Consider the following 14756-nt stretch of genomic DNA (forward strand, 5'->3'; position numbering starts at 1 on the left):
GGATGGTGATTAAGTGTAACAAGAAGCCAAATTTTAATTAGTATCAAAAAAACAGAGAGCCATACCGCAGCCTCATTATGAAGGTTCTTATGTTATTAACAGCATTTTACTTCTAAAACCCATATTGAGACAGCGTGTAAGTTGTCTCTGGGGTGACTAGCTTTGCTGAAAGGATTGACAGAAGATTCATTAAAATGAATGTCTCTTCAGGCCTTCCATGAGGTAATGATTGGACTCCCAGAGCATACAAAGGAATTGCCACAGACAGGTTCAGAATAATACCATTCACCATGGACCTACATCTACAAGCTCCTAACAAGCAAACACGCCACAGTGAGACACATAATGGCAATTGTAAGCTGAGGCACTAAAGATTAGAGGGAAAGTACGATAAGCCTGGTACAAAACCACAACAAAATTACCTCACTTCTTCTTCTACCAGTTCTGTTTCTGAATGGGAAGCTTCCTCAGCAAAAACATCCACTGTCTCGCTTCTTTTACATCGTGAATAGACAAAGAAACACAACCTTAGCTTTGATGCTCATTTCAAGTAAGTGTTTAAGAGAAGTGTCAGTGCTATGGAAGGTCAGGAAAATACCAGCCATCAGCATGGTGGTCAAAAAAAAATTACCATTGGAATAAATACTTAAGGCTGTGAGAACAAAGTCCAAGAACAAAAATATTTGTAAAGTCAACAAAATTAGAACAGAATATGAGCAGGGGCCAGACAACCCACCCCTACCTTGTTCACCTACATATTTAAGAAACCTTGTGAGCTCAGAGACTTTCTCTTTGAGTCTGTCACAAGGAGAGAGCTAGAACAACCCTTCCCCTCCCTGTGAGTGAGGGACTGCAGGAGCACAGCAGAGGTATCCTTCCAGTCTCTATTTCTCTCTCCTTCCAGCAGCCAGCATCACATACAGAACAGGTGAGTAACAACCACATGATTCTCACAAACACTTCAGGAGAAGTTAAGTCCTTTTTACTTGTTACTCCTAAGGCCTCATTCTCTTTAGCTATAGTATGAAAAGTATTTTTTAGAATATTAGAGCTGTGAGCCATTCCCTGTATTAGAAGGCAGGGAGGCATTACTGTTAGGATCATACTAATGGCTTAATGGGCAGGTTCTGTATTCTGCAGAGCATCATGCAGCCACTGCAGCTAATCACTACAGATAAAGGCTTCAAGAGCTGCCATAAGTAAAGGGGAAGGTGAATTCTGACGGTGAACCTTTTGCTTTTAGGTAAAGCTTTGGCATCACTCTTGTTTTGCAGACTGTCCTCAAGCTACATGCTGTGACCCTCTCAGTACCCACAGCAGCAAATGATGGACTGTACAAGCACACAAGTCTTCCACTTGAAAACTGCAGTGTGTTGTTTTAGGTCACACACATATAAAGAACAACTCAAGATAGATGTACTGACTGTTCTTTGTCCTCCCATGTTTTTTGTCCTTTAAACAGTAATCATATGTGCTGTATGATCGAGTTCTTTAGACACAAACTGTCCCATCACTCCAATAACCTGCCTGGGCAGGAAAGCTCCTTGCTTTCCATAGCATGCACATCAGTATCACAATTCAGCCAAGAGTGGGACTTTTAAAAAGACCTCATGAATAAAAAACAGAAGTTCATAACTTTTCAGATATTCATGAGGGTTTATGCTCCCCAGTTATGCTGATGGAAATTTCCTCTTTTCTCATGATAATTCATATCATGTGAATTGATGATTCTTAGAGAGGAAAATAGCCTAAGAGAAATTATTCAACATCTAAATAATACTTTAATGGCTGCTAGAGATGTTTATCTTTGCTATCAGACTTTTCACTATAAAAAATAGAGTTTATTAAATGTCAGAGAATGACTTCCTGCACTCAGTATTGCCTATCACAGTATCCTTCTCCTTTTTCTAAGGAAAATCTGTGTGGTAGGTGGCCTGTGCCCCCGTCAAAGCTAACAAGACTTGTGAGCCTGCAACTCTCCCATGCACTGAGGAAAGAGTACAGCACACTTTTTGCTTCTCAGCCAAGCAACTCCGAAACCATTCGAGCTCTCCTTAAATCACCATGCAGAAAGCTCTGTGTTTATCTACAATCTAAGTTAATATTCCAAACACATAAAAAAAATTAGGACTAGCATCTCATACTATGGAGGTACCAAGGTAAACACTAGGAACTACAGTATCTAACAAAAGCTGCTACAACATCTTGGTTTAACTACTGATTTATCTGCATTGTTCTGTATTCACATTCTGGACATTTCAAACACTAACTCTTTTCCCAATGCAGACCACCAAAACTGTTTCTAATTTTTGATTTTTCAGACTTGTTACTTTTCTTTGCAAATAAAAAAGGAGAGTTTTTGGTAGGTGAATGCAATCGTTGAGCTAAACCTCTGCGGGGAAAAACCAGCACCTTATCGAAGATGAACATTTTGCAACAGCAAGCCATCATAACAGCTTGTAACACAAATAAAAGTTATTTTTCTCCCCCCAAAATAAGGGAAGTTAAAATAAATTTATTTGGCTGCCAATGTTAAATTCTTTTACTGTGTACAAGACCGAAAAATAGCAAGCTATAAGATGGTGCCGATCACAGTTTTAGGACTAAGTTGTAACAAAAAGCTGAAGAAATAAAAATAGGTTTGCTGTAGGATTACAGTGGCTACAGTCCAGCTCCTAATGCACCTTCTTGCATCTAGAAACACTGAGCACAGAACAAGAAAAAGACAGGGGTACGTTTTCTAATGGTCATCGTTTCAAACTGCAGCTAACATACAATGGTAATACCTGTCAGTGTCTGTGGATGGCTGCTGGATTTCAATCCTTGGACATATTATTCTTCTACTAGCTATAGGAACTTTGCTGTTTAGTCACAGACACAAGATCCTCTGTTAGCACAACACAGATAAGCATGTCTACAAACGAGGGAGATTTCTAGCACCAAGCAAACTGCAGTATTGCAATGGAAAGGGGGAAAATGGGAAGGAGCAGTAAACTGCCAACTATCGAGATAGACTGCTGACTGGGTATCTCCCCAAAGCACTCACCTATACCTACAAAGAAACTTAACATACAATGATGGGCTGCTATAGTTTTTGAAGGCCAAAAATTGAATGCTTTTAGGTATTGTCATAAAATAAACAAACCCAGGAATCCAAGCAAGCTATTTTTGTTGAAGTAATATTGGACCATGCTTTACATGTATGGTGTGTATAGATCTATGCACATACATGCACACACTCACAGGATCTATTCACACACACATTGCACTATGGTGTATGTGAGAACTACAGGTATGTTTACATGACAGTCACAAGCATTACTAAACTGTAACATGCCAGTATCTGAACTACTTTTCTTCTAGCTAACTCAGCTAAGCAGGCAAAGCAGAGAACTTGGCTGTGAAGCCAGTGCTCCATAGTGTTATGCGCAGACTTCGACAGCTACAGAAACTCATCTGCTTAACTGCTTGCCTGGGTTAGTAAATGACACTGCAGTCACTTTGGGGATTCTACTGTAGACATTCTAATCATGCTAACATGTGATGGCATGGTACAATTATAAAAATGCTTAAAGAAAGTTCTTATCTGTAGAGATTCACTCCCCAAAATAGATTTCATCACCCATAGATTTACCAAGGAATAGCAAAGCACTGCTTTAAGGAGAAAGTTAGACCAGATAGTTTTTCCAAGGTTCCCAAATTAATGATTCCATGGATGAAATCAGAGGTTTGTGGTAGCTATTCCAATCAAATATCAATAACATCCCTAAATAGTGTCAGTTCTGGAACAATACAAACTGAAATGGTGTGCTGAAATATTTCATATTGGGTCTGTAAAACCAGACCCAATTAGCTGTGTGTATTTTGGGAGAATAGAAAAGCAACTTGTGCATTTGAAGGGGAAACAGTAAAAATGCCAGCAACTTCTTCATAGAAAATCCTCAGCATTCAACAAATAAAAACAAGTGGTGAATGCCTTTGAGAAAGAGGCTTCTGAACTTCCAGTTAACAGCATTTGTAACTGCACTCAAATGAAAGCACACACAGAAAATGAGCTTATAATACTACTACTAACTTCATTCAAGTAGCTCATTTCAACTACTGTCAGGCAGTCATCAGTATTTTACTTAAAGGTAGTTAAAAAACATATGAATCTTGCAGACTACTATTTCCTTACGCAGAGGTGGACCAATGAATTCAAGTAACCTATGCATTGCCTTCTGTCTTACCAATTTCTTTACCGTGCTTTATGTTATTAACATTTGTTCATATTTCATTGTGTCTATAAGACAAAATGTTTGTAGCTATTCTTTCACTACTAATTTAAAAGTCTGCAAGCTTTGTGTGGATTTTTGCTGTAGTATAATAGGTTGTTTGCTATTCAATTATTGTTTCTCGTACCTCCCCCATACATTTTCATTTGCATAGCCTGCTGCCTTTCATGGTACCTTGTATTTTGCCAAGTGCTTCCAACTTCCAGTGTCTTTAACACAGACCCTCAACTGACACATATTTAAGAATCATACTGCAGCAACACATCTCTGTCTTCATGAGATATGTCACTGAAGAGCCTGATAAAACTAGGAACTTGACATTCTCAGAGGGCTAAAATCCTCCCCCACCTCAGCTCAATTTTGTAACTGAATATATATAGATGTCATTCTCTCCAAGTTGTTAAAAACAGAAAGTCACTAAAAGTAGAAGTGTGTCCAGCTTTATGACTTTATTTCACACTGTTTCCTATTTCAGACTCACTATTTCAGTCACTCAACTTGGATGCTGTGTCAAAATGCATGAGCAATGTATGTTCCATGACAGGAACGTTCAAAGGTTTTAATGAACATGCATTTCACCACTGAAGACAAAGTGGTCCATAACAAAATGCATGGAGAAGCTTGAGAGGGAAGCATTGAGAGAAAAATCATTTCCCAGCAGGGTTTGAATGTCCAAGTGCAGTTGACTGGAGGACTTAAGACTAGAGACTAATCAAGTCATTTAGTTGTAGGCTTAAAATTAATCAGGTACCTAAATGTGCCTTTGTCCAGAGCAGTACAACATTTGGAATTTGAGAACTATTTATTTCCTGGTGGATTTTGTGGGATTCTTTTTTTTTTTTCTCATTAGATCTTCAATAACCTTTATTTGTACTTAGCATACTCTACTTAGTTGACCTCCTTTTCACCACTAACATTTTAAAAGATGAATAATATAGCAAGCATTTAAGTAGTAAATTATCCCAAATTGGGCTAAAGATTACAAATATGTTTATCTGCCTGAAGTTTTGGCAATAGACCTGTGATTCTGACCTTACTGAAGCTCTAACACTTTATGAGGCTATGATTAACCAAATAACTCCAAGATAAGCAGCTGTACATGACTTTACTATCTTTTATACTCTTAATTTATGAATGAACAAAATAACACACTGTTGCTGTTAAAGGCATTCTGTAAATCCATTGATTCAGTTCATAGTCTTCATTCTATTATGTTCCGTGCCTTATAGTCTACCTGAAAGTCACATTGGTTCATAACAAATATTCTTGGCCCTCTTTTCCACAGCTTTTTTGAGCTAAATTTAAACAGAGTCAGACCACTAACAAATAAGTTTATTTTTCAAGCTACAAACCTGTATTTTTCCCTGATATTTACCTCTGTTATCATCTATACAGTAATTAATCCTTCCAGCCCTCACCAAATGCTGTCCACTTTCAGAATGCTTCTAAAGTTTCACAGGTAGAATTAATAAGCATGGCCCTTGCCATAAGCACAACTTAAGGGTATACCTCAAGCATTCAAATTGAAGAGCCAGCAAACACTTGCACTCTGTTCAAAAAGCTAAGGAAGAAATATGGTCTCAGACAAGTCTCTGTGGCTGCACAAATGTTGAGCCAAAAGACCCTTACAACTCTCTCCTCTCTACAGAACAGAGAAACTTGCCTTAAAGTATTGAAGGACAAATTCTTGGGTTTACCATATCTTTTTAGTTTCTAATCAACAAAGTCACTTGTGTTCCCCTTCAGTCTCTGAATTCCTTAAACAGGATTCCTTTTTTAGTCAAAATATAAAGAACAGATATGAATCACAATTTGATTTAAATAGCCTTAGGACTGCAGGTGAACTGTGATTATTCCCTTAGAGAGATGCACATATATCTTCTGCTTTCAATATATACTATCATTTGATATGGTTTGCTGTATTCAACTCAGTACAGTCAAACATCCTCCCAGTGATGTTTTAGATACATAACTTTCTTCAGAGGGAGCTACTAACTTAACTCAGCACAAATGAACAAACAAAATTACATAAAAACATGGCCAGCAATTAATTTACTAATAAGTACTTAATTCGATATTAATGCTCAGTTTACATGGTATTAAGTATTTCTGTACACAAAATCATAGCATTTGAGACACCAAAGTAGGGTCTGCTTTGCATAATTTCACAGCAAATATTTTTGAGATACACTTTTGCAACTCTTAGTCTTCATCAAGGAAAGGCTCTCAGTAACTCTGTCAGAGTTTCACTTAAGAACTTCAGGATTTAGCAGCATTTTGAACCCACACCATATGTTTGCTTTAAGTCACCCAAAATATGGCATTGGCACAGTCCAGCTCCTACATACAAGGTACAGAAGGGCAGAAAGAAGCAAGCTCTATGCACATTCACAAAAGAAATAAAGAGGAAGAATCTTGCAAGAGCAAGAAGAAAATTAAGGAGAATGAGTGAAGTCAAAGAATTAATAGCAAGGAAAATCTGTGCACTCCTTTGAGCAGCAGCAAACTGCAGCTGGGAAGAACTAAAGGTTGTAAGGTACACACAGCACTTTGCACAGGAAAATAGGTTAGACAGACCTGGGATGATTTCTAAAAGTAAAGAGGATTAGGTGACAAAGGCACATTCCCCAACACCGCAAATGTGGGCAGGTGTTATCAGTCAAAAAGCCTTTTTGCATTGAAGTGGTCCAGAACAGGGTTTTAAAAATAGTTCAAACATAATTGATGTTCTTTTTCTCTTTGTGACAGAATAAACCAGCTTCATCTTGGAGAAAAAGTCTAGCACATAAATGTGCCTTAGTCCCGAGTCAAGGAGGAAAACCATCAAGAAAAATCTCTTTGGTACAATTATAAATGAACTCATCATCAAGGTTACAAATGCATTTTAGCCATCTCTGCAACACTACACTCTTTACTTACCCATAGTTTTCAGCTGAACCATTGACTACATGATCTGCCCATGAACTTGCACCATTGTACCACCTTCACAATGCAGTTAAAATAAAGAAACGTTACAAATGAACAAAGGTATTGTTAATAACTACTTCATATGACAAGACCACTTCTCAACAAAATGGGAAGCTTGCTAAATGTTTGCAATTTCCTATTCCTCTCAGGTATGAAGAAAATCGTATTTAATAAAAAGTAACATTAGACCCAAGCAGATTATGTTTAATTTCTCCTGATATAATTCTTAACACAGTTCACCTCCATTTGTTCCAGCAGTTTAGCAATGAATTCCAGTTCCATCATGACGAAATGACCCCTTATCTTTTCTTGCACAGAAGTCTGTGTGTTTTCAAAGGCTACTGAGTTTGTGGAGCAAATAAAATCAGAATTGTCAGGGTTGGAAGGGTCCTCAAGGATCATCCAGTTCCAACCCCTCCTGCCATCGGCAGGGACACTGTCCACTAGATCAGGTTGTAATTGTGAAGATAAAACACTTATAAAAAATACAATTCTATCTAGCAATATTTTATCTAATTTTTACCTATTTTATCTCCTTTAATTTTTTAACCTTTTTTTTTTTTTCCTATTTGACAGGCTGACTGTTTAGAGCAATTAAGAAAGAAGCAGAAGGAAACTCACTTCAGCTTCATTACTGAAAAGTAATTGTACATGTGGTACTGAACACGAGCTACCTAAATATTTGCAGCAGCATTTCAGCAAATCAGCTGAAGACAACACAAACCACACCTAGAAATATTTTATCTTAAGCAGAATGGGACAAAAAAAAAAAAGCTGCTTTCCTTTCAGGAAGCAGGGAATGAACTGACTATGTGCCATCACTCCAGGAAATCAACAGCTGATACAAATCATCCAACTTTTGGTTAAGGGTTTTCAGCTGGGTCTCTGGAGTTCCGTGTTTGCAGGATTTTGCTTTGGTGAAGCCTTGGGGCTGTAACAGTCCCACTGTTGGAGGATTTCCATGGGATAGTGAGTGAGAAGCAAGGCAGGGAGTTTCAGAAAAGACCAGCAGATCATCGTATGATCACCTTGGATATGAATTTCCCTTTGCCTGTACTGAAAATCAAGTTAAAGACAGCAAGATAAACCTGTTAGCAGCTTTAATAAACTTATTCAAGTGTTTTCATGAACCTGCTCCTGAGAATCACAGCAGCATTTTTTCATTACTCTTTTTCTTTTATTTTCCCCCAAATTTCTCAGATTTCAGAGCTTTTTCAGTATATTTACAAACTAAATAATGCCAAATCTCCTGGCCAGTACATTGAAGGAAGCATGGAGCACAAGACGTGTGGTTATCACTCAGTTGCTCCTGGTTCTTCTATATCAAAATTAATGATATGGGAAATAGCTTTTTTTCTTTTCTTTCTTGATTGGATGCTCTGCAGCCAGATTGATGATTGGATGAAAGTTACTTCAATTTAAGTTAATTTAATTTTAGATTAGATTTAGTTCAATCCAAATTAGAGTACAGCTGGAGAATGAGAAGTATTATCTTGACACTCTCCTTGATCATAGAATCATAGAATTGTCAGGGCTGGAAAGGACCTCAAGGCTCAGCAAGTTCTAACCCCCCTGCCAGGGGCAGGGACACCTCACACTGGAGAAGGTTGCTCACAGCCACATCCAGCCTGGCCTTATAAACCTCCAGGGATGGGGCTTCTATCATCTGTACCCCTAACACTGAAGCCAGTTTCTCCCTGTAGCCAGTATTTAAAAACAGGATTCTTCTGTAAAAGCATTTTATTACAGATGCCATAAATATGGTTTTAAAATTGCAGTGCAATTATTTCAATTTTTTTGCTAAATATGAGTGTATTTATTAACAACAATCAAATACCCCACACATTTCTTGCTATTAGTTAAAAACTAATCCCTGCTTTACCTGCTCCCACACTAGAGAAAAAAATCTCAGACACTGTCAAAACCAGACAGCAATAGAAAAGCTATAATTGTACAAAGGGAGAAGAACATCAACTTGCTTATGTTTTTTCAGACTTCCTTGGCTTGGGCCTTTGCCTAGCTCTTTAACCATGAAATGCTGTTATCAAAGAGCTATTTCTAGATACAATCCTAAAGTTCTCACAACAGGTATCAGATTTTAGTTCACCGTGACACAGTACATGCCCAGCAAAATTTAGGAAGGACAGTAGTACTTCTGGTCCTAGCACAGCAAGCAACCAAAATCAATTTGAAAGCACTCAGCCTTTTCAGTCAGTGCAGGCAGTGACATGTCAAGAGCTGAGGACCTTCTTAAGTGACTCCAGTGATTAAAAGAATGGAATTGGGGATTCTAAATTGTCCTATAATTACTCCTAGTGACTGAAAAAAAGGAGCCATTAGAAATACGCTGCAGTTAAGTGGGGAAAGAACCTTCAGTTGTACCTAGTTCCTCTGTACTGTTCAGTTTTCCTCCCACATATAATGGATAAAAAATTTGCAAGAATTATATGTAAAAAACCCAACAACCCCCCCTCAAAATGATCCTGAAGTTAATGGAGGGCTAAAGGAAAGGGAGGCACTTGAAACTATGCAGATTAGTTGTGTACTTACAGAAGCATGGCACAGTGCACTGTAACTTATAATTAGTCAATGAGCCAATTAAAAATTTTAGAATACAATTCAGAAAAAAAACCCAAAACCCATCCAAACTCTTCAACTTTATCTATTTTTAACTATATAAAATAAAATACCTTTCAGGAGTATAGGTTGTGTCGTCATAATATGAATTAGGCACTCTTCTCTCCTGCCTAGTCCTCCTGAATATGGAATAAACAGCACAGATAGTTCAGACATTTTCAAGGGTGCTTCTCTCATGTTTTCCCTCACTGTTCTATTCAGACAGCGATGAGCACAGAGAACATTTAACTACAGCTCAGCAGATTTTCATTGCAAATTTCTACTTTCAAGTTATAATCAGAAACAATTAACAACTTATTAAGAACCCTGGATGGAAGCGGATATGTTCCACAGGAGTGGAAAGTTACAGCAATAGGAAAGCTGCCTTTGACCATCTGAGAGATTTCGACAAAAACAGGATACTGATGGCAGAAAATTTCTGATTGGTAAAACAAACAAAACACAAAAAAAAATCAGACAACAAAAGGACAGCAAAATTTTGTTTCATGAAGCAGAGCAACAGAAATTCTACCTGAAATAAACCCCACATCCTGCACAACAATGTGCACAAAGCCAGCTTTTATTGACTTCCAAACCGAGAAAAAAAATTCAAGTGGCACATGGTGTGGTGTTCTCAGGGACTGAGCTGAGCTCTGGGGTAGGCAAGTGGAGGAAATTTCATGCAGTGAGATTTTCAGCAGAGTTTTATTTGGGAGGAACTGCTAGTCTCTTAATTTTAAAAGCAATTGGGGGGAAAAAAAAGCTGGAGAACACTACTCTTGTCATTGAGATCATGTATGTGTCAATCTAAAATGGGTGAACAAGACTGGATAACTCTATAGGACTGTGAATAAAAGCATAAGTAAAACTCTCTATATATCCAGCCTTGACATCTGAGTAGCCACAGCAGTATGAACAGAGAGCAGCTGGAGCTACCATGATATGACATTATAAAACCAAGGAAAACTGCAGTGGAGTGTTGAGCAGCAACCTGTTTGTGAGAAAGTCCCATGTCCAAAGGACACTGAAGCTGCATGTGAGCCTCCTCTCTTTCTAAAGTGTGTGCTGGAGTAAGCATCTTGTCAGTGTCCCCTCTATCATTTGGGATGGAAACAAATGACTTCTTCAAAAGGGGAGAATCATGGTGAAGAGAAAATGATGAGCATCAGAGCCCAAGAGTGTGTTCAGAAATTAAGGCTTTTGATAATGTAAATGTGTCCTAGAGTAAATGAACTAAAGACTATCAAATCTTATAAACATCAATCAAAACAAACTGAGAAAAGATGTAAGAAAACCAAGCAGTCACTCTGGGGGGAAAAAAACAACAACACAAAACCAAACCAAAATACAAAACAAAAAGAAACCAACAACTGCTAGGGGAGGCAAGAGTTAATGGGCTGGCTCTCAATGACTACAGGGTAAGCGAGGAAAGGAAGGCAAGGGATTGTGTCTGATGTATCTGATATAGTCGCCTGCAGGATACCTGAGGGATTCACAGTGACATAAGATACAAAACTCTGGCTCAAACGAAAGGCTGTTGCAGAACAATGTTGGCTGCTCAAACATAATTGGAAAGTTATTTCAGGTGCTTAATAAAGTGAAAGACAGGAAGAGAGGTGGTTGCTTCATATCAACATGATGCCAATTAAGCAGGAGGAACTAAGAAGCCAGGACTAGCAATTTCACTACAAAAGTAAATTGAAAGTCAATATTAAATCAGAAAAAAAAATGTGCAAGGGTAAACAGGAAATATTGTTTTGAAATATTGTTTCACATATTCCCAATAAATAAGGAAGAAGAAATTACACAGTGTTTTTTCAAAGGATGAGGAGGAACTAGATAGAAATTATGCTTTAAATGGTCCTTAAATCTCTAGAGAACTGCTAACAATATGGAAAGACACAAAAAAGGATTAAAAGATAGGGAAAATAATAGCGGCCAAGAGGCACTCAGAATATTTCATATCTGGTAAGATGACTCAAGTAACTTGAACATTATCCTCAGGCAGCGTGGATTCAGGAGAACCAGAGAGTCCAGGATCAGTAACTAGGCTCACGTAATCTCAAGATACTGTTCTAACACTGAGATAGAAATATTCCACTTTATGTTGGATATTCCTTTCTGACCCCAGGGGGCATTAGTTTTAATAGCCTGCTCTTCAGGAAGCCCTGGGAAAGATCTACTCCCTCTCACTGATGAAATCCCAGCTTTTTCATCTATATGTAGCACTGTCACTTTTGCCCTTTATTTTTGAGACATTAATTTCTGTAGGAAAAAAAGATGAGGATCTGCAAGTCAAGATCCTCAGTCTGAGGCGGTTTGATAACAGTTCCAACTTCCAGCAGTCTATGAAGAGTCACAGATTCAGTCAAGAATCTGAAACAGATTCAGGTAAACTAGAGCAAATGTGTTTAACTGAGGCAAACCCCAGTATAAAACTTACCTATGGCACTGGAATACCTGAGCATCACAGATTTGCAGAAAATGAACCAAAACTCCCTCTCCTTATTAAAGTTTCTTCATGCAGCCCGAGCTGTTTAAACACTTTGTCTGCATTAGGTTTCATGTGACACTGCATCATTTCAAAATGCAGGTTTCACTGAATTGCCAAGGTTAGACTCTCTAGCACAGCATATCCTTTCAGAGAATCTTTTGAAGAATCCTATTTCTTTGGAAGAAACATTTCAATGATGCTATTAAAAGTTTCAGATTTTACTTTGTTTCTGCACCCAAAGAGTAGTTTTACACTTAGCTAAAAATATGGTTTGCTCCAACTCCAGAGCAAAACTTAAAGAACTTCTCAGAAGAACAAATATCCGGAGGGTAGCCAGGAAGTTCATACATCATTGCCTCTTTTGTACAGCAACAGCCATACCAATCGTTGTATCTCCTGTTTGAGAGTTCCAGCCACCCCTTTCTTTTTATTGGCTCACAGTTTATCAGATTTATATCCTTCTTTCTAGTCATACACAACCACCTCAACTTTTCCCTGCAGTATTCCTGAAAACATCACAGTACTACACCAGCATGTCTGATTACCTCTCTTAAAAGCCATTAGACTTCCAGTGTAATTATTTCATAGAAATAATAACTTGTCCCTGCCGTATATTCCATGCTGAAAAGGGAACTCCAATGTTCTGCGGTCACACACAGGGATTGTGAGTGCACATGAGTGCTCATAAATTACAGCATAAACACAACACATAGCCACAACATCAGCTGAGACATCCCCTTTTCACTCTGTTTTTCCATCAAGCAAAATATCAATATTTCAGAAAGATGTTTGTGTATTTTGAAGTAGATTGGCTTTTCCTCATTAGTTCAAAGACAATAATAAGGACTATAAGCACTCTGGAAAATTCCAGCAAAGATATGGTTTATCTAAAGATATTTACATATAATATCCATAGAACCTAATTCCTGAAACTGATTTCTGTAGAACTATTCAGCCTCTCCTGGGCCTTCAGTAGTCAGTGTTAGACATATACACACTCACAGAGCATTAACAACACCTTCACTGTATGTGTTTACCACTTAAACCATACACCACATTCATGGTTTGGAAACACCAAACATGGTCATGTCCAAGTCTAAGTGGCAGTGCTACTGACATGCTCCACATCAATTATACCTCTCAAGATCATAGTAAGCACCCTCAGAATAGGTACGGCACATCTTACGGGAGCGAAGCAATCTGATTGCATCTTCACAAAACAGAGGATACATTGTGTGATCCTGGCTGCCAAAACAGAAAGGATGAACATGATGAAAAGCAACAAAAGGATGAAATAAGGACAAAAGCAACACCAAAAGCCAGCAATGTCAGCAACAGAACAAAACACTGGGACAAAACTCTGATGGAGCTTAGGTGGATTTTGCAAAAGTACTTTTGAGCAGCTGAGACTCCAAGAAAGGTTTCACACTTCAGTTTTGTCTATTGGAACCTTTAATTAAGATAGCCATACATTTTGTATATGAAAATGATAGCATTAGTAGGTGTTGGTGTCTGCTGATTCAAATCTTTTTCTTTAGTGACTTTTGAAAATACCTTAAAATCACATTCAAACAAGTGAAAGTTGTGAAGAATTTACCCAGTGTTTGTCTACACAGGAGATTAACAAAGCTAATGCTGCTATTAACTCAACACTTCTGAGTTTTCTACCACTACACACAGCCTAGGGAACCCAGAAGTGGCCATGTAGGTAGGCAGCAGTACATGCATTGTCCACACACAGCAAAACATATACCTGGCATCCCTGTAATGGTGATCTGTGGGCTGGGTGTACCGGGAACGAGGCAAAGTGACATAATGACTGAGCAGATGGCAGGGGGAAAAACACAAACAGGAGACAATAAGATGAAGAAGGAATGGCACACATCACACAACAGAAAACATCAAAACCTGAGAATGCAGGAGCTGCAACAGCATTTGTACAGAGCACTGAAATTAATAACAACATTAGAAGTTCACAGTTCTAAATGTAAAATGATCTCGATGAGTCACTCACTTTGTATGAGAAGCCAGTGGGGACTATGGAGAAGTGGATAGCTGAAATTTGGGATATTGTACATTTCAGCTAGGAAGGGAGCATACATAAATGTCTGAAAGTACTCTGCAGATTTCAGATTGCCTGTTCCCTTGCTTGAAGGCAGTGATAACTTCAGCATGAATATTAATTTTGGCAGAGGTTTACCTACTCTGTCTGAAAGGCACTGGGAAGCCTGTCCTCAGATAGTTAGCTCCAGACTTTCCCCATTGATGAGTGCATATTACTGAGTCTAATAGTTGTCCTACTGTGATAAAAAAATGGATTTAGATTAAAGCCAGGTTATGTAACATCTATAACAGGTTAAGCCAAAACCAAATGAATGCATTTTGAAATAAAAGTTCAAAAATCA

At 38.1% G+C, this 14756-nt stretch overlaps 1 protein-coding gene across 50 annotated transcripts in view; it reads right to left on the reverse strand.

Moving 5' to 3' along the window:
- RIMS2 (regulating synaptic membrane exocytosis 2) overlaps positions 1 to 14756 on the reverse strand; it is a 379504-nt gene that overhangs the window by 112047 nt on the left and 252701 nt on the right. For 40 of the 50 annotated variants that reach the window (XM_054167301.1, XM_054167288.1, XM_054167286.1 and 37 more), the window contains 6 exons: positions 14105 to 14170; positions 13489 to 13596; positions 9932 to 9997; positions 7194 to 7256; positions 2787 to 2861; positions 423 to 494 (listed from right to left, as the gene is read on the reverse strand). The exons of 3 other annotated variants lie outside the window; for them this stretch is intronic. In XM_054167301.1, coding sequence (XP_054023276.1) covers positions 423 to 494; positions 2787 to 2861; positions 7194 to 7256; positions 9932 to 9997; positions 13489 to 13596; positions 14105 to 14170 — 450 coding nt within the window. The remainder of the gene's footprint in view (positions 1 to 422; positions 495 to 2786; positions 2862 to 7193; positions 7257 to 9931; positions 9998 to 13488; positions 13597 to 14104; positions 14171 to 14756) is intronic. 7 more of the 50 variants (XM_054167280.1, XM_054167266.1, XM_054167287.1 and 4 more) reach the window with 5 other exon arrangements.

Source organism: Dryobates pubescens, chromosome 14 (genome assembly GCF_014839835.1).
Source record: "Dryobates pubescens isolate bDryPub1 chromosome 14, bDryPub1.pri, whole genome shotgun sequence".
Lineage (NCBI taxonomy): Eukaryota > Metazoa > Chordata > Aves > Piciformes > Picidae > Dryobates > Dryobates pubescens.